The sequence below is a fragment of the Oreochromis niloticus genome, linkage group LG2 (assembly GCF_001858045.2).
Source record: "Oreochromis niloticus isolate F11D_XX linkage group LG2, O_niloticus_UMD_NMBU, whole genome shotgun sequence".
NCBI lineage: Eukaryota > Metazoa > Chordata > Actinopteri > Cichliformes > Cichlidae > Oreochromis > Oreochromis niloticus.
Window position 1 is genome coordinate 20,566,770 of NC_031966.2, and position 20,017 is coordinate 20,586,786.

At 38.8% G+C, this 20,017-nt stretch overlaps 1 protein-coding gene across 2 annotated transcripts in view; it reads left to right on the forward strand.

The window, feature by feature from the left end:
• The window catches only part of LOC100704956 (centromere protein F), a 26,338-nt gene continuing 6,321 nt past the window's right edge, over positions 1-20,017 (forward strand). Inside the window, exons 1-13 of one of the 2 annotated variants that reach the window (XM_013270949.3) lie at positions 1-282; positions 3,247-3,424; positions 4,221-4,417; positions 5,961-6,064; positions 6,379-6,443; positions 7,672-7,933; positions 11,396-11,586; positions 12,714-12,839; positions 12,938-13,066; positions 14,792-14,914; positions 16,000-16,135; positions 16,621-18,029; positions 19,004-19,864. In XM_013270949.3, coding sequence (XP_013126403.1) covers positions 3,263-3,424; positions 4,221-4,417; positions 5,961-6,064; positions 6,379-6,443; positions 7,672-7,933; positions 11,396-11,586; positions 12,714-12,839; positions 12,938-13,066; positions 14,792-14,914; positions 16,000-16,135; positions 16,621-18,029; positions 19,004-19,864 — 3,765 coding nt within the window. In that variant the 5' untranslated portion in view covers positions 1-282; positions 3,247-3,262. The remainder of the gene's footprint in view (positions 283-3,246; positions 3,425-4,220; positions 4,418-5,960; positions 6,065-6,378; positions 6,444-7,671; positions 7,934-11,395; positions 11,587-12,713; positions 12,840-12,937; positions 13,067-14,791; positions 14,915-15,999; positions 16,136-16,620; positions 18,030-19,003; positions 19,865-20,017) is intronic. The other variant, XM_025911364.1, reaches the window with a different exon arrangement.

Below are 20,017 nucleotides of genomic sequence, written 5' to 3' on the forward strand. Positions count from 1 at the left end.
TGCTACGTCACCAGCTCCCGCCCCGCTCCGCCTCGTGCCACAACGACTCCGGCTTGTCAGCTGCACGAGACGTGAGGCATCTCGTCTCAACCTATGAAAACTGTCAGTTAAAGCTAGCGCCTAGCTCCTCTCGCTTTAAACTTAAACTTATCTTCGCCGAACAGTGAAGAGCCGGAGCCTGGTTCTAACAGCGGGAACAGAGCCCTGTCACGCCTGCGTGTGTGAGAGTGTGTGCGCCTCCCCGGCGGCGGCTGGCGCCCTTTGTAACTGAAGTAGTGAATGGTAAGTAGCTTTACTGCGTGGCTAGCTGGTAGCATCATCGCTACAGTTGTGTGTTATTCAGCGCTCACCTAACACTGATAGGTGGTAGAAAAGTTACTTTCGGCTGGTCTCACTGCGGCTGTTACTCACTCTCTGCCTCCGTGGCTGTTAAAGTGAGATTTAGTTTGAAGTTGTCATTTGTCTCGTGTTGAGTTTTGAACCTCGTGATCAGGCTAGGGTCCAACTTCTGGCTCCCTGCCACCACCACCTCCTCCTCATCATCATTATCATTGTTGTGCTACATCTGCACATGTCCACCTCATTAAGAGACTGCCTGAGACGGCGTGCTTTTGTCCCTAATTAGAAATTAATGGTTATATTTCCAAAGTGTGTGTGGATAACATTCATCTTTGTGATTTTTGTTTTATCCTACCTTTATGGGGCTGTTTGTTTTTGTAATCGTGTTTCTATTGTATTTTATTTGAGCTATTCTGTTGTAGGTTGTGTTTAAGATAAAATCTACGTTATTCCAAAAGCTTGACGTTTTTAGCTGCTATAACATTGAATTTTCCGAACGCCTACTTATAAACTTAAATAAGTATGGTGTGATTCGGTGAAATAAAACAGAATACAATATGACAAACGAAATATTCCCGTTATGTACAGATTAAAGTCAGATAAGTATAAACATAAAATAAACATGGAAGAAAAATAAAACAGAAATAAAATTGCTTTCTAAATGTAGTGCAAAGATAACAAATATCAGATGACATTATAATGGATCAGTACGACCAAATGTGGTATTCATATTTTATCTGCTGTAATGTACTAATTGTATATCTCATCTCCTTGTACTGACATTCAGTACTTTATTTATTAAGGTGTCATGAGCAATAGCATAAAATGATCACATTCTTTAATATCACATGTTTGATCATGGTCTTTTAATCCCCTGATGTTTGTTTTTTAAAGAGTTTCTTTCTTTTGTCATGCCATTACGTTTTGTATAAGGCCTTCTGTTTTCTCTGCCTATTGTAAAGTGGAAAGAGAAAAAATTAATTTGTTGTATTAATTATTATTTTGAAGTTGGTACCTGTTTTCTAACTTGTGGTAGATGAAATATTGAATGGCTTTCTCCATCTTGAAAGAAAAGGAAATAGATATGAGCAGGGGAAAGACAACATATGATGTTTTACTATCATGTGAAAAAGAAAGTACAGTGGTACATAAAGTCCTATGACAATTTTGTCACAGGACTGTATGTGCCTGAGACCACTTTTCCACTATTGACTCTTTCTTGACTTTAGGTGGTCTGTGGAACAAAAACACTAAAAAGTTCTGTAATTTCACCCTGACAGTCATGTGCTGTATTGTGAAACGAGCACTGCATGAAAAACCAGATTTTCAACCTCAAGATCACCTGCAGATCTAACCCATTCCTGGCAGTTAACAACTGGTCATGGACTTTGATTAGAACCTGTAATTAGTAAATGAATGATGTTGAACTATCAAACAGAAAAGTTGCCAAACCCTCCCAGGTCGAGGCTTCTCAAACTCTACTTTTCTTTTATGTTATATTTTTATCAATTAGAAATGTTAATTTACTTTTATGGGGACACTTACACTCTGACTAATTTAAAATATTAGCTATAGCTTAATAGTGATTAATCAGATGAATCCTTACTTAAAGTAATTGATAGTTGCTGCCTTTAACACTAATCAGCTTGTGCACTAGTATACTGTTCTCAGTAATGCTCAGATTGGCGTGTCATCCTAATGAAACTGAAAAGACACTTAAGTCCCCTGTACAAAAGTGTTATTGTCCAGTCTTTGTAGTCACTCTGGGTGTTATGTGACTGGCTCCTCTCAGTCATAGTCGGGTATTACTGCCAGGAAGCAGGTAAATAGTGACGCGACATGTATGCTATGACAGAAACTATGTGAGTTTGGTGTTGACAGCCTTGAGGCTGTAATGCAAGTCCAAACTGAGCTTTTAATAAACCTTTGTGAGTTTGTTTCAGGCCATTTCAATCAGGCTTTTCTTCATTCCAATGCTCTCATCTTTAATTCTGCTTATCCGTGTCCAGGTGATGTTGTTGTTGTTTGTCTGTATTAACAGTGCTTGCAAATGCAATGTTTTGAACAAGAGACTTTAAAACAGCCATCAGATGTGGCATTGTCTGAGGAAGAACCTTGACGTAAACTTGAAATTTGAGAGAGATTCTATTTACTTTCAGCGATGCATGAGCATAGCAAGAAGGCTGTGTTGGGAAACACTGAGTCACAGCTGCCCAACAGTGACAACCAGTTTCTCCCTGAGGGTTCAAAGCCTTAGCAACATTCAACACAGGACGCAGTCAAAGGCAGACATGATTGAAGCTTGTTTAGATATACATGCTATCAATTGAATCCTCTGTACCAACACATGCATACAACTTAGCCTTCAAGTTACTACATTTATTTTAGCATCAGAGTGGATTTAGGTATGACTCATAATAAATTATACGGTAGTACTATTTGCATTTGATTTACCTACATTGTTTTGTTTATATATGAAAGATATTCTGAAACATTGAAACTTAATCATGCATGGATTTCACAACCTTCCTTTATTCTTGCCACACTAATGGGCCAGTTCATGTTAAATAAAAAATATGAAAAATTGTAGAAGTAGATTGACAAAGTAGTGGTAGGAAGCATTTTTATGACTAATAATAACACAGGCCACATAAGTATATGGCTGGGATTATAAATGGCCTATACTTCCTCTTTGTTCTGGTAAATCCCATGGCTTTAGAAGCTGTCTTATTCTGGATCAGCCAACTATGAATAGGAAAGGTTAGGTAGCACCATGCCTTGTAAAGTCTGTCACCACGAGTGCTTAGAAACCAAGTGACCTTTCAGTTTAAAAAGGAAATGTTTTCTTCTGAGGGAATGAAATGAACTTTCATTCAAGCTCTTAATATAAATTTCCCACCCTTTCAGGCCCAGGCAGAAAGAAATGAGCTGGGCTGAGGAGGACTGGACAGTAGGGCTGTCTGGACGGGTTCTGCAAAAGGTGAAGGAGCTGCAAATCCATCATGAACGGCTGTCCAGGGAAAACAAGCAGAAACAGCTGCAGCTGGACAACATCCATGCAAGCCTTGAGAAGCAAACTGTGAAAGTATGAACACTTACACTGTTCCTCACACAATTTACATGACAAATAACTGAAACACAAGTATTAGTAACTTTGTGATTTGGTACTGTTGACTTTGAAAGTTTAGTTAAGGCTGTAAGAAATCATCTAACTTTGTCATGCTTCTGAACTGGACTGGATTTTTGGAGTCAGCCAGCAGGTTCAACCCAAGAACCTTGCTGCTGTGAGACAGCAGTACTAACTGCTGCACCACCATGGTACCTATTATGGTTGATGTAATGCTGCCTTTTCCAAAAATAATATGCTAAATCTAGATTAACATTAGGAAATCTTTTTATTGGAAGCTCAATTTGGAAGTTATCTAAAATTTAAGAAGTAGCCCTGTATCTCTGTGATCAGTGAGAGCTCAGTCTCCCACTGACTGCTGACCATGGATCCACTGGCACTGGCTCAGGAAGCTGCTCCTGCCACCTGCTGTGGCATTGAGCGCTTAGACAGACCACAGAAAAATTACATAAACTGTAGGAAATAGTATTTTTATGAGTGCTTCTTTAAATGCACACTTTTTCATCTGAGTTACACAAAAGAATAAAATCATGCATTAGCTTTTCAAGAAATTTTATATATGAATGTAGAGAAAAAGTTGACCTACATGTTGCTCTTCAAGGAAATGCAGTTCCTGTAATTTTAATCTTCTCTAAATAACATTGTGCAAATATTGTCATGAAGGGTGAGTCATCTGTAGCGGGATTTCCTTAAATAATCATTAAATATATACTTCTCTCTCTCTCTCTCCTTTTTCCTCCTTTTTTCTGCCAAGTATGAGGAGGTACGTGTGGAGCTGCAGTCGGTGCAGCGAGAGCTCCAAAGCGTTCGGGATGAGGCCACGACAGCGGGGACGAGCAGGGACCGCCTTACGCAGGAGCTTCAGACTAAGCAGGCCCAAGTTTGCTCTTTGGAGGGCCAGCTAGATGCTGCTCGTACCCTCAACAACAAACTCACCCAGGAAATCAAAAGGTCAGCATGAGCTAAAACCCACAGAGGCAAGACACTTCTCTCATTTTCAAATTCATCTGGTTTTGGTCTGTATGTATTGTTTTCACTGAATGTTTGAAGTACAGTAACGTTTGGTATTCTTAGAATAACTTAGTTTGTATTTAACTATCAAGTTTAATTCAAACTATCTGTCTTTTAACCAAATAAAAAATAAAAAAGGGGTATTTGGAAGGTTAAACTACAATTGATTGTAGGAACTACATGCAGCACTAAAAATCAGATAATAGACATTACATTTTGATAGTATAGGAAGCTGTCTTAAATGGAGATGTCCCAGTCAGCTTTTTGGAGGTTGATTGGGTACAGTCCCGATATTATTCAATCTGATACTTACATTAGCAAAAGTAATTGTTAGATATGTTTTCTTCTGCTCTGTTCCAGTAATTTGCATACAAGTGGCTTTATTTATTAATTGAATGGCATATTGTACACTGTTAATGGTTACCATACCACTTTGTTTATAATTCACTTTTGAAAAACAACAACAGGTCTGACCAAAGTGCTGTACAATAAAACTAAACATAAAAGATCAACAGAGGCCAGAGGGTCAAAAAAACCCAGACACGAATAAGGCCTGTAGAAGTTAAACAATAAAGGAATACATAAAAAGCAACTGAAAAACACAGTAAGCATATCACACTGGGTCAAAGGCCAGGGAATAAAAGTATGTAAACAAGATTTTAAAACAACAAGTTAAGGAGCCTGCTTGACATGCGGTGGCATATTGTTCCACAGTCTTGGTTCTGCAACTGCGAAAGCTCTATCCCTTCTGAATTTTCATTATATTAGCAGGTTATTGCATGAAATAGAAAATGTACCATTGATTACCATGTAACCATGTAACATGTTAATAAAAACAGAATGCAATGGTTTGCAAATCTCATAAGCCCATTTTTATTGACAGTAGAACATAGAAAACATGTCATATTTTTAAACTTTAACATTTTACTATTTAGATTATATTAGCTTATGTTGAATTTGATGATCAAAAAAGTTAAGAAAGGTGGTTCTAAATAGGAACAGCTAGAGGAACATTTTGAACTAATTAGGTGAATTGACAGTTTCTTAGAAGTAAAAATGGGCAGAGGTTCACCAGTCGATAAAAAACTGCATGTATGTTCCTCAGCCTAAAATTCTGAAGGCTGTCTCATCATCTACAGTACATGATGAGTTATGTTAATGTTTTGTTTTTAAATGATTGTTGGATGGCACATATTGCTATGAATTGTGGGAGGGCATACTTTCCTTTCATAAGTGATAGCTCAGTGTAACCTTGACTAAAAGAGTTAAACTACATTTTGAAGGAACGGCTTTTCTCAGTGTGTAGAGAATTCAGCCAGCTGTTATCATTGTTTTTGCATATACTACTGGATCTCGTCCTTCAGCTAGAATATTTTCTAAGCAAATCTGACTTTTTGACCTCAGCCCTCATTTCCTGTAAGAAATATCTCGATTTCTCTTCCCACTCTAAACTCTTTCACTCTGTGTCTCCTTTCTGTGGCAGGCTGGAAGCCGAGCTAGAGAAGCTGCAGAACAGCATCAGGTCACCAGATACCTCTCTGTTTTCTACTCCCTGCTGGAATACAGCCTCGCCCTGGGAACACAATGGTACAGTTTTCTAAACTGTATAATTATTAATTGGTTTAATCTCTATGGCAGTTTATTTCTTATCTTTTATTAAAACTCTTTACAGTTAAGAAAATTAAATAGTTAAACCACCAGAGTCCCAAATGAGCAGTGGATATAAATAAACCCCCTTGAGCTACATTGCTTTCCCAGCCCTCTACTCTCTCAGGACAGTTTGTTTGTCTTTCCTCTCGTCACTAAACCACTTGGTAATTTACAGCTGTTGTTCCTGTTCAGTTTTTGTGATCGGTTGTAGGTACTAAGTTCAGTCCATATGCTTTGTTTTTGCCCTGTAGGGAGCCGACAGGAAGAGAAACAGGGGCACAGAGATGAAGGGCAGAGCTGGGCTCCTCACATCCGAGTAAGTCTGACCATGTTCTCACACTGAGCTACGTGTAGGCTAATCCAAGACTGCTGTGGATTGTAGCTGAAAGCTGATGTTCTCTACTTGGAGGATTTAACTGTCTTATTAGCAAAGCATAACATCCCTCCTTATTTGATTAGTTTTCCTTTTAGTCTTAAGTAATTAAGTCTTTCCAAATAAGTGGCCCAGGTGGCTGTAACTGTTTCTTAAATGTGAGCTACTGCAGGATGTGGTCCATTAAAAAAAAAACAGATGAAACAATGTTGTACTTAATTTCTCTATCTTTAAACATGACAGTGTAGTTAAGAATTTTTATAGTAGGTTAAAGAGCATTAGTGTCTGTTATCAGGGTGTTATTGTACAATTCAAATCTCATTCTGGCCTTGTGATAAGGACACAAAGAATTCTTATTTTAAAGGTGTTCTGTCCTTTTAATGGAGTTTTTTTCTGGTTAAATTTAGATGTCAAAAACAACACCATGGCTCACAGCTCTTTGTTTAACACAAAGGTTCTTTCTTCTAGTAGTCAGGTGAAAGGATAAGATTGGCAGTATTATCAAAAATTTTAAAGAATGACCAAATCTAACTTTATATACACATTTTTAACTGAAGACTGAAAAACTTTAAAAAGGTGTGAAATTTATCATTTTATTCCTAAAAAATGAGATCACTAGATTTTTAAGAAGTATGACTTTATTTGTGGGTTTAACACAAATTACGTTGCCCCAGGTTCATCATAATAATTTGTAATTCAGTGCTCCTTCTGTGGAATGTTGTTTTTAACTTTGTACAGAAGAATATGCTGTTACAGGCTTGCACTACTTAGACAAGCTACTAAGTTATTGCTGGTTTCATCTGCTTTTATTTTTTCCTAACGTTCATCATAGTGTGCTGCTGCATGTGTTTGTTCAGGTCTGGCAGGCAAAAGAAAAGTTTTAGGAAAATGTAACAGCAAGTCTGTGCTCTTACATCTGAACATTGACTTTTCTTTCACGATCTCTCATCCTGAAGCAGCATTTGAAATATACTAAAGGTGGTGTGCACGCTGAAGCAATTTCTCTTGAGTTATGAATAAAACAGCAGTTAGTAATTCCTAGTTGCATTAGTCTGATTGTAAAACCTTGAGCCCTTGAGCCTTGTTTTTGTCGAGCCTCTTCCTACTCATGCTGCTCCTCTTTTTTCTTTTTTCTTTTTGTCTTTGATTAAACCCTCTCTCATCCTTTCAGCAGCGGCTTCAGTTCTCTGAGACACCCACACCTTCATTGCCACAACAACAACACAAGAGCACACGCCACAGCCACTCATCCGTCCAATCGGACACCTTCTCCACTCCCTTGGGTGTGTTTCCATGGGAACGGGATGACACAAAACCAGGAGCAAGGAGGCGACCTCCGCCCTCTCCCTCTTTGATGCCGTCCTCTGATGTCACAAATCAAGGCCTGTCAGAGCAGGGGGTTCATGGGAAGGACCGCAGGACAGAGACAGACAGTGAGTGGGGATGGAATTACTCTGTGTTATCCATTTGCAAATTACAAGTATATACGCATGCAACTCAGCCCAGCAGCATTTATCCTAAAACAAGATTAAAAACCTAGCTGGATTACCATAACAACAGGAGCCAGTATGGATATGCTATTATCTACTTAACTCAGTACCCCTGCTGTGAAACCACCCTCTGATTTCAAAGTTTAGATTTTCGTTTGAATGTTTTACAGTCTTTAGCAACAAAGCACACACAGCAATTTAATAAGGAGCAGATTTGACTTTTTTTTTTTTTTTAAACATTAGCCAGGCTTTTTTATATTAGCAAAATTAACAAAACCTAAAACCACAATCAGAGATGGTGGGCTCAGAGTTGGCTTTGGTAATCACAATTTTTCCTTTCCCAATAAAGGCAAAAATTTGGTTACCTTGTTTTACAGAAAGCTATGCATTGTCCTGTTATGTCTATAAATTCAATTAAAAAAATTGTCTTTTATGCTTCAGTGAATGAAGTTTCAGTTAACATAACTATTTAGTTATGAGATTTTATTATGGCTCCAAAACCTACTTGGAGAGTGCTAAAAATGTATGTATTTATATAATCCCCTCTACAATAACGGTGGTTATCAACTGTCTTTGTTAATCCAGGCTTTGTTCCTTAGGCTTTGTTCGTGCTTGCATAAAATGGGCCATTTGACTCTTTAAATTTTTTTCTTTTCTTTTCTTTTCTTTTTCTTTTTTCTTTCTTTCTTTTTTTTTTTTTTAACAACTGAACATTAGAGCTCTTAAATTTAAACCCTGGTCTGATATCGTTCCGTGATGAGCAATGAATAGAAATCACTTCAATTTTTGATTCAATCAAAAAAATGTAAAATGACTGCAGCAAATCAGGATCCATGTAGTTAACATCTAGATTGCACTACTAGACTGCATGGCTTTCTTTGGTGGTAACACTAAAGCAAGTCTCAACAGGTTGCCTGCTTTCAGCTGAGAATGTATATCACAGTTAAAGCAAATTGCCAGTGACTCTTGTGTCCAATTTTAATCTAAAGTCTTTCCAGTCTCAACTGTGTGCAACAGTTGAAATTAGTAGTGGGTAGAAACTCTATGTAATGCATAAAAGGTTCATGTTCTGTATTTTTATTTATTAAACTGTGTCACCGTTATAAAATATATTTAAAGTAAAATAAAATTATCTTAACCTACCGTACATTAAGGCATGTTATGCTGATATAGCCACCATGATGTCACACTGTTTAAATCACTCAAACTGAATATTTTCACTTTTCCTATCTTGGATGCGAACTCTTGCGTTATGTTACTCTTACGTAATTGATAAGTGGTCAGTCAATGCGCTAACTGGATAATACTAATAATACTAGTACATGCCCATGCAGCAATATTGTTTGATCTGTTTGTTTTTACAAACTTGTATACTTAGTCACAATGAGTCAAGTAAAAGAAATAGGGGTGTTGGTTCTTGCTTGTAAATAACTACATTGAAGATAAAAAAAATTCCTCTTTTTTGGGGGGAGGGATTTCCTGTGCCATATTCAGGTTCTGCTCTACTTTATTAGTGTCATTTTAGCCTGTTGTTTTGAGGTTTCTTGACAACATCATGACCTGATCCTATCCATGATCCTATATAGATAAGATTCTTCAGAGGCCTGAAATGTACCTGTCTGTCAAGTTTGGTTGCTCCACTCCTGATCGTGTAGGAGGAGTTCATGGACTTACAGAGATTTTATGTCTTATAGTAAGATGATCTGAAACCAAAGGTCACCCTCCTGCTGGACATTAGAAAAAAATGCAGGTTTAAGGCACCACTGCAGTTGCTTCATTTTTCACTGATGTGCATGCTGCATGCATCATTTGATGTTATCTATGATTATCCAGAATATGTTACCACGGTGATCTTTTCACACTTTGTGATATTCAAAACTCCTTTCTAATGGCCAGTCTACCCTATTATACCATTACTCTCTCTTCATAGTACAGCCTCTGGTGCTGACATTGCTAACCAACCTTGTGTCTATAGACAGGCTGTTCCAGGGCCTGGGTTTATTACAGCAAACACTTATAGCTTATGGTCAGTTTATACTGAGGGTTTTAATTCCAAGCCAAATAAAGATTTATATAAAGGACAGATGTACAGCAAACTGAGGTCAGATGAACTCTTATTGTTTAATTTACTTAATAACAACTATAGATAAAATTGCTGGCAGGTGCCATAATTAACACTGCAAGGCCTCTCTGTTTGAAATGTGTTGCCCACTTCACTCAAAATATTATTATAAGCTTTGTCCAAATGACGAAATTCTGTCAGTTTTGGTTTACCTCAGAGTGACAGCAACGTCAGTATAAGTGAACAGTGTTATCGTCATGAATCTCATGCACATGTGTAACCTCAGCTGCACTCGTTACATAAGAGGTTGTGTAGAAATGACTGGCCAGAGATTCCTCTGCCTGCTCCCAGGCCAGCTTCATGATGTAGAGTGACTCTTACTGCAGTTTGTAGTTGTGATGTAACACTGTTGCTCTCACCGGGTGTTTTTGTGTTTGTTCAGGGGAGGAAGGAGACAGGTCAATATGAAACAATAAAAGCTGCTGGGACACCGGCGTGAGGGGTCGGGGGTGGGGTTATAATGTTTACTTTAGGTGTGCCTTTGTGCAGCCATGTTTCTCCTGATAACAGAACATACAGTGTAGGATTTATTCTGGGTACTGGGTAGGATTTATACTTGGGGTTGTATGTAGCAAAAAAACACTGTTCCTTTTTAGATTAGCAATGGAAAAAAATGTGATATATTTATGTCTTTGGTAGGTAAATATATGCCTGGAGAGATTTTAAAATGGGACAGTTAAAATATTGACAATGCATTACAAGCACACAATTGATTTTTATCCTTATCATCAGTCTCCTCCCCAGGCTGGATCTAAGTGCATTGTATAGAGTTATAACTTTGATTCATTGCACCAGTGTGTATAGATTGACCCTAAGTGTTGTTGACTGTCGGCCATCAGTTTTGTTTTGTTTTTTTAATCAGAAATCAAGATATTCTTAATGGTAATGGAAATGGATTTGTTTGTTTTTGCAATTATTCATTCGTCTGTATTCTCTTGCTCACTCTCCACTCACTGAGCCACCATTCTGCCATTTTATGATACCAGCTCACTGTTTGTTTTTTAATTAAAGGTGCTCTTTAAATTCTGAAAAAAAGTATAAATATTAGTTAACAAATACTTAATTTTCTCCTATCTCTATGAGATTAACACAGAATTTATAAACATTCTCTGGTAACAGGACTTCCTTTTTTTTTTTTTTTTTTAAAGAATTGTTTTATACCCAAATGAAATTATTCTCTGCTTAGGCTGCTGCCCCCACAGCCCGGCCCCAGATGAGTGGAAGAAAATGAATGGATGGATGGTTGAAATTATTAACCATACTTCTTTCTGTCCATCTGTCAGTGTCTCCTCAAATTCAAAGTCGTATGTCTTCCCTGGAAGAGGAGCTGCTGGTGAAGGACAGGACGTTGAAGTCCATTCAGAATGAAATGGCGCAAACCAAGAAGGAGCTTGCCACCAAGGAGCTCAGCCTGCAGAAAGTTTCCAACGAGCTTAGCCTGGCACAGACACGTATGGCCCAGGACAGTGAACGGGTAAACACATGCACATATACTACTGCTACAGGTAGTGGTGCTTCTAGTACTACTGCTGAAAACAAACATCTCATTTCAGTGATAATATTCCATATTTTCCTGACGGTCTGGTGTATTTTGACATGGCAGAGGTGTTGATCTTATTTAACAAAACAATTGTCTTCCCTGAAATATTAACATGCTCTTTGAAAAAACTGGAAAAATGGTGGGCCTTTTTCCTGTTGTGCTGTAAAGCAGCCTAAAACCATCTGGTACGAATAAGTTGTGCGGTTGTGCTTCCCCGGTTTAATTAATACCATCTCAGTGTGAGGTCGTTCTGAATCACAGTTGAAAGACTGAAATAAACTAAGCAAGTCAACCAAAGAAAAAATATGTAACCGATGTGTTAAAAGATATAAATACAATCCTGGAAGTGACTCATAATTATGTGTTACAAAATGTAAACACAAACATTTGGCCATTTAAACAGTTTAGTTACTGTGTGACTGCCGTATCTTTCACAAGCATACACATTCAAAACCCACAAAGTTATCTTACTGCTACAGTGTTGTGATTTGGGAGGAGTTCTTTGATAGGCTTTGTTTTCACAAGGAAAAACCTCAGTAATTTTTCCATTAACCAGTGCTAAATGATTAGAGCTGTTCTCACAAATGAATAATAGCAGTAATAATGTTTATTTGTATAGCAAAACCAGCATTATGAAGTGTTTTATGCCCTCCATCTATTCATCCATCCAGCTTCTTCAGTGCTTCTCAATTTCAAGGTAGTGGGTGGCTTGAGCCTATTCTAGCTTTCATTGGGCAAGACCTGTGTCTAACAGAGGCCCCAGAAAGAGAGAGAGCGAACGAGAGAGAGAGAGACATACAGCATCTTAAGCTCATATTCACACATGGGGTGTATGTGTTAAAACTGCCTATACGTTGGAACTTTGGTTTGCATCAGGACGAAATTCTCAGAGATTTAATCAGCTCAAGTCATAAACAGATTAAATGCAAATGGCGATAATAAGTCAAACACATATGAGTTTTCACTGACATTTAACAGTATGTACCTGATGTTAAGTAATATCAGATGTATCATATAGAGCAAAACTCAGGTAAAGAGCTGCATATGTTTTTCCGTGACAGGCGTCAGGAGCTGAGCAAAGACTGAAGCAACTACAAGAGGAGCTCAAGTGTCAGAGGCAAAATGCAGAAAGCAGCAGACTGCAACACCAACAGCGTACCAAAGAGCTGGAGAAACAACATCAGAGGGTGAGATGAACATCAAAACAAAGGAAAAGCGTTTCTCATTTGATTTCCTTTTTTCCATAGATTGATGGATTCTATTGTTTGTTTTTGTGTGTTTCTAGGATTTGACAGAGCTTCAGAAGGAGAGGCAGTGTCTGGAGAAGCAGCATCAACAGGACGTGAATAAGCTCAACCAGGAGCTTCAACAGGCTAGAACGCTCCACAATGCCCTGCAGGCCCAGGCTGACAAGGTACATGCGCACACATGTACAAGTATACGCTCAAAATATTACACATTAACCAGACCAACAAGTCCTCTAACATGCATACAAATGCATTTGTCAAGATAAAGTTGCTATCAGCACTGGAAACCAAGGACCAAAAAGATATGACATAAATACTGTTTATGCTATTATTTATACTTATACTATTATACATTCATTACCTTTCCTCTTTTTAGTATTTCCTTTCTCTGTCCTTCTCCCATCTTACCTTTCGCTTTTCCTGGGACTGTTTTTATTATATGGATCCAAGGTCAATGAATTTATCTCACTTTTTCTCCCACACTTTCTGCGTGCCTGTGATGTTTTCTCTCTCTCTCCCTCTCTTTCACTGTCTTCGACTCTGTGTTTCTGATTTCTCTCCCCTCCACCTGCTCTCCTCTCCGCTTCGTCCTCCTCTCCTCTCGGTTTCTCCCCCAGTGGAAAGGTTGAGCAGAGAAGGTAATGACAGTGTGACTGCTCAGTTTTTCTTTGTTTATGGAAGCGTGAACCACTCGGAAACTTGGAACTTGTGTGTGAGAAATGGAGTGCTCAGCAAAAAAAAGGCTTGAAACAGTGGCTGTGGGATGAGGGTGAAAGATTTGTATGAAGTGTTTTAAGGCATGTTGCATGAGTGCAGAGTGCAAATTTTGTTTGTGGTTAAAAACCTTTTTAAAAATTATACTTTGTAAGTCTTTAACATAAAGGAATGATGTGGCACTAATTTTTTATTAGATTTAAAAAAAAATCTCTCAGAAAAAAAATGTAGTCCATAAATTTCTGTGTATATATAGATACTGTCTTAACAATAGCTATTCAGTTTTACTAGTGTCCTTTAAATGTTACTGTAAGCCCTTTGTAAACCACACAGGTGTTATCTTGCATCTGATAAAGCTACACTGTGTAAATTAACAATAGAAACGTAGTTTCACATATAAAGTCAGTAACATTCAGCTGCAGGTAATGAGCACTTTATACTGGCCTTTGTGGAATTTGCGTCTTACTATTTGTTTTTTTTGTGCACGCATGAAGTTTCAGTCCTGAGAATCCAACACCTGTTTAATGTGTTTTATAGTTTCTCTTTAAATCTTTTTACATTTATTGAAATTCACTAAGTGAGCTGATAAAATCAGTATCAGATGTTTTCAGAGATGAAGAAACATTTGTATAAATGCTTTAAATTGGTCAGTGACGTGCTGATTTGATTTGTTGTTAAACTACCTGTGACATTTCATTGACTGAGAATTACTGGGTCACTCAATATTGTAACAAATCCAAGAGACTAATTAGTGACTAATATAAAAAAAAAAATTGTCTTTAAAGAACTACACTGAAGTTAAAAATAATTCATTAGCAAATAATTTACTCAGAACTTCACAATATTGCTACATATATATACAGTTATATGAGTATAATGTGTAGAATTTTTAGATGAGAACTGGTGGGAAACTAATCTTCTTGAGTCTTTGCCCATAACCCTGAGAGAGGTAGAGGATATGTTAGCAAAGCATTTGGCTGCTATCGATATCTGTCCTGCTTCCTGTTCCCTTCACTGGCTGTGATTCCTGCACCTGAAACAAGGCAAACAAGTCAAGCCTTTTTTTCAGTTCTCCTATTGTTTTTGCTTCTTCTAACCTACTTTAAATTCTTTTTAAAATACCTCCTCTGCTGTCTTGTTTGGATTCATTCTCACTATTTCACTATTCCCTCTATCAGCTTTCTCTACAGAAGCAGGCGCTGGAGAAAGAGTTGGAGACTCTGAAAGAGAAACTGAAATGGACGGAGGGACAGCTCAAGGAGAGCCAGAAGAAAGAAGCACAGACACAATCCAAACTGACGGTAACACACACAGTGATCATCACTGATACATGCAAACCTTGTTAGGAGTCAGGGCCTGCATGCATTAATTATTCATTAGATGAGCAGTGGGTAATAACCATCCTTATGTGCCATATGTTAGTTAATAATCCATCATCATGTTTTATTAAAGATATCAGATTAGCGTCATCCTCACTGTTATTTAGTTGTGTCTTGTAATACTTGTAATACTACACACATCAACACTGACACAAATACAAGAAAACGGCTTTTGAATGACTGTCTATTGTTTGCCCACTATGCATGAAAGGGTTAATGTAGAAAAAAAAAAAAAAGACACTTGCTTGCAAGGGAAAAGAATTTCTTCGTGAAGGGCCGCTTCAGTCTGTTTCTTTACAGATGAACTTATAGCTGTGATTTGTGGAAACATTGTTACTGGACCAAATGGGGAAGCAGCTGGCATACTGACTTACCTTGGCCAACAGGCCTTTGTTGAACCCTGGAATGAATTTCACATGATTAAAAGTTTTAGTAAAGCCTTTCTAATGAGCAAGGACATTTGCTATTGTCTTGCAAGTTCCAAATCAACATTCACTATTGTATTGCACCCTGCTAAGCTGAAGTGCAGAAGATGTAAAACGCCCACATTTTTAAAATTTGCAGCAGTTTATTACATGTTCATAAGCTTGCAACAGAGTTGGTACTAATACTGCCTTCTTCTGTAGCTTGTTTGTGGTTTCTAGCTGTTGAGACACTGTGTTTGGGTTGCTCTTAATCCATTTATATTACACACAGCATGTCCTCATGTGGCAGTCTTCTTGCACAATTGATAACATTTGAAGTGCAAACATCACAAGGTCAAAAATATAGACTGAAAAGTTATTAATGGCTTAATTTTAGTGTTATCTTGGCACTTTAAAGATGTCATAGCAGACATATTTTGGAAATCAATCTAATTTTCTGACAGACATTTGAAAAAGAAGCCTTAAAAGTCCATCACTGGTAATGAAGATTCCCTCCAGCTAAGCTGAACACTTAAAAATCAGTAAGTTTGATTTGACTGGATTCATCCCACCTCATTTGACTATTTCAACTCTTTGCATTAGGAAGCTGTGCGTGAGGCAGAGGGCGTGGCTGTGACTCTGGAGCAGAGCAGGAAGCGAGAGCGAGCTCTGGAAGAGGAGGGGAGGAGACTTGCGGATGAGCGAGCTGACACCCTGCGTCTCCTGAAAGAACTACAGGGTGAGGCATAAACTGTGGGGACAAAGCCAAATCTGTTTATTACTCATGGGAGATGAACTCATGTTGCATGTCTGCAGAGCTTCTTGTCTTTCCTCCCTCCACAAGAGTCAGTGTTTTGGAGTCTCACATGGCCAAATGCTTAAGATGAGCTTGTTGTACTGGTGTCCTTTAGTGGGCTTATTGTGACAATGCTGCCCTTTAGTAATTTATTATTTTGTACAGCAAAAAAGGGAGATCGATTACTGAAGAGGGTGAGTCGTAGATTATGCATGACAGTTACATACTCAATGTCATGTAAATTACTCTTTCACACATAAGACTTATCCCAGTGCTGCTCCCTGCTGGTTAGTGATAGATGAATGCTATCCTTTTAAAAAATACACTTAACGTTTCCACTAATGCACATGTTTATTAGAAAGAGACTGATTTTTTTCTTAAGTTTTTTTGTTTGTACATATTAAAAATGTTTTTCCTTTTAATTCTAGAGCAAAAGTCAGCACCTCCTCCACAATCTGTCCAGTTTTGCCCTGTTGGACAGAGTTTTTCATCTCAGTCTTCCTCTTCTAATTATCCTCGACCGTCAGCCCAAACCAAGAGGCCTTCTTCAAACCGAGCTGAGCAGAGGAGGGAAGAAGAGGATACACAGGAGAGAAGGACCGATATCAGAGCATCTTATCCTTCTGATAGAGAGCCAGGAGAAGGAATTGACTCGGAACACATCAGTGCCCTGATCTCCCCAGACTCCTCAGAGTGTTTAAAGAGAGCAGGAGACAAAGGGAAAATTAATGAAGAGGAGAACAAAGTTATAAATGAGGCGATAGAATCTGATGTCTCTCATACACCCATCAACAACTCTAAAGATCTTGATAGAATGATCAGTCTTGAGCAGTCACCTAAGACACAAAATTTGACCCTTTCTGCAGAAAAGACACCTGCTCTCAAGTCTGAGCAGACCGTTCCCTCTGAAGTCCTCAAAAAGGAGAATGCAATGCTCCGTTCAGAGCTCCAAGATGTACGAGATGAACTGCAGAAACGACTGGAGGATCTGGAAGCCCAACGAAGAGCTGAGACAGAAGCCAGGACCCGCCTTAAACAGCTTAGCCGCAAACACACCAGCCAGGCTGCAGAGAAAGAGGAGAAAGAAAAGGAATGGAAGGCACAACTGGAGACTGAAAGAGCTGAGACAGAGAAGCTGAGGAGGGCGATGACTGCTTTGGAGGCAGACATAAAGAGTGTAAAGGAGAGGGGAAGCGAGCAGGAGGAAGAGAAAAACAAAGAACAACAAGATAGGGAGAGTGAAATGATAGAGCTTAATATCCAGCTTAAAAAACAGCTAGCGGAGGTGAAAGCTCAGCTGGCTTTAGAGCGAGAGGAAAAAAAGAGAGAGGAAGAGGAGAGAAGCCAAATAATAAACACAGACGCTAATGTAAAGGAACAGCTGAGCATGAAAGTGGCAGAACTTAAAGCTCAAGTGGAAGAACTGAAGCAAAAAAGAAAACCCACACAAGAAGAGAAGCACACAGATGCAAACACTCCCCTGACGTATTTGACTCTTCGTGATGACGAGCTCAACTCCAACATCAATAGCTGTGGCAACACACTCCTGCCTTCACCAGAGCAACACCTCCTTTTCTGCCAGTCCACCAACCAACACAACATGCTTATTTCTCAGACAGCAGCAGACATCATCCAAGAAAAGAGCAACGTGATAGATGCCGAGCACTCTCCTCTGTCAGACAATGGTCAGATAGGCCGAATAGCCTCAGACCCCCAGAAGGCTGAGCCTACAGCCTCTAATTTGGTGAAAGAGGTGGAGCAACTGAAGAATGAGAATGCAAAGGAGACAGAGCGCGCTAACCAGTGTCAGATTAAACTGGAGGCTCTGCAGAGCCAGGTAAATGATGCTGGATATATAGATTAGTGCACTAAATTTCTCAAACCTAAGTATTTCTGTTTTAAACAGTCACTCTCGAATGTTCTGCACTTCTGAACAGATCATGTGTCATTACTGTACTTTTGTTTATCGCTAAATCTTGAATTCATACTCTGCTCAAAAAAATTAAGGGACACTTTGAAAACACATCAGTTGGCGTTCTGTAGGTCATTTTGTAGCACTCTAACAGTGCACATGCTGTTCCTCCTTGCACAAAGGAGCAGATTCTTGTCATGCTGATGGGTTACAACCTTCTATGGCTCTGTCCAGCACTCCTAGCGTAACTACTTATCTTCCCCTCTGCTACTTAACTGACCAAATTAATAATCCAGAGGTTTAATAGCGTTGAAGCTAAAATAAATAAATAAATTGTTCCTTTATTTTTTGAGCAGTGTGTGAATCATGTTATTGTAAAGCACAATTTTAAAATTAGGATATCACTGACCTTATTGAAGTAAAAAAAAAAAATCAAACATGTTACTTTCCTTCTGTAATTTATTTAAGAAATAAGATGGCCACTAAAGGTTACGAAAGAGTTAATTAGGATTCGCCAGTCAAAGACAAACAAAAAGCAGCCAGTAAAAAAGAAAAAGAAAATACAGAAAAGTATAGGAGTCAATAAAACAGTTGCAAACTGTTTCAATGCAACCCGAGCAAATAGATAAGAAGACTTCAGGTATCAGTTCAGTGTTAATCTGAGAAGGTAAACATCAGTCCTGATAGAAGCAAAGTAAACTCTGCATATCCAGTAAGGTGACCTGACTCTCTGTGTGGCCCTGATTTACAAGTGGTCATAATTTAAATTTACAACAGCAAATTCACTGCATTCAATTCACTGCAAATGTGTTTTGTGCTGTGAGCTGTGACCAGTGAAGTACAGTCCTTTCTCTTGTTATCACTTCTTCTATTTTTTTTCAACCTTCTCTTTGTGTCAGGTGACACGTCAGACGCAGCAGCTAACCATGGCCTTCGAGAAGCAGAGTCAGCACATTGCAGGCCTTCTAACTGAGCTACAAGAGAAGGAGAGCGCCCTCCAAAGCCAAAAACAGGAACTACTACAATGCAAGCAAGAGCTGGATGAACTAAAGAATGATAAAAAGGATGAGGTGAAGATGATGGTCAAAGAGGTGGAGGAAGAGATACAAAGTGAAGAACAGCGAGATGAGAAGTCGGTGGAGAATTCAGATCTCCCACTAAAACAGGAAAAGGAGAGTAGGGTCACCTGTCAAATTGCAGAGTCACTGCCTGAGAGTGACTTGAAAGCGCAGTGTGATGCAAGTCAGGCAGAGACATGTGATACTCAAACGGCAACACCTGATAGCAGTGAAGAAGCTAAGAAAACAGGGGACCAGCATCCTGAATCTATAGACTCAAACAAAACTCAGAGTAACCCTGACTCTGCTTGTGTGATGGTAGAGACTGAGTGCGGTCAAAGCGGAAAACAAGCAGATATCCTTACTGAACTGCTCACTCTCAGATGGGAGAATCAGCTGTTGAAACAAAGAATTGAGGGCCTGACCATCTCTGACGCACAAAACCCAACATTACAGACTGATGCTGAAAATCAAGACGACCCAACACAAAGCCAAAACACAACAAACGCTGCCCTGTCCTGCTTGGCAGAAGACGGGACACTGAGTCTGCTGAATGACGTCATGACTGAGAGTCTGGAGTCAAATATAAACGAGGAAGAAGATGAAGGACAAGATTTAAAAAAGGAAGATGAAAGAAACACAAGAGCTAAAGAAGACCTAGAGGAAATGTCTGAGGTGCATGTAACTCAACTACAACAGCAGGTAATGGCAGTGATTTTTCTCCTTCAGTTATATGAAAAGACGAAAAGTGACCAAAATGTAATAGGGTAGTTGTATAGGACTTAAAATTATATAGGTGGGCTAATGGAGAATGAGACGCTAGATGGTAGTCTTAACTAGTGGAAATATTTGGGC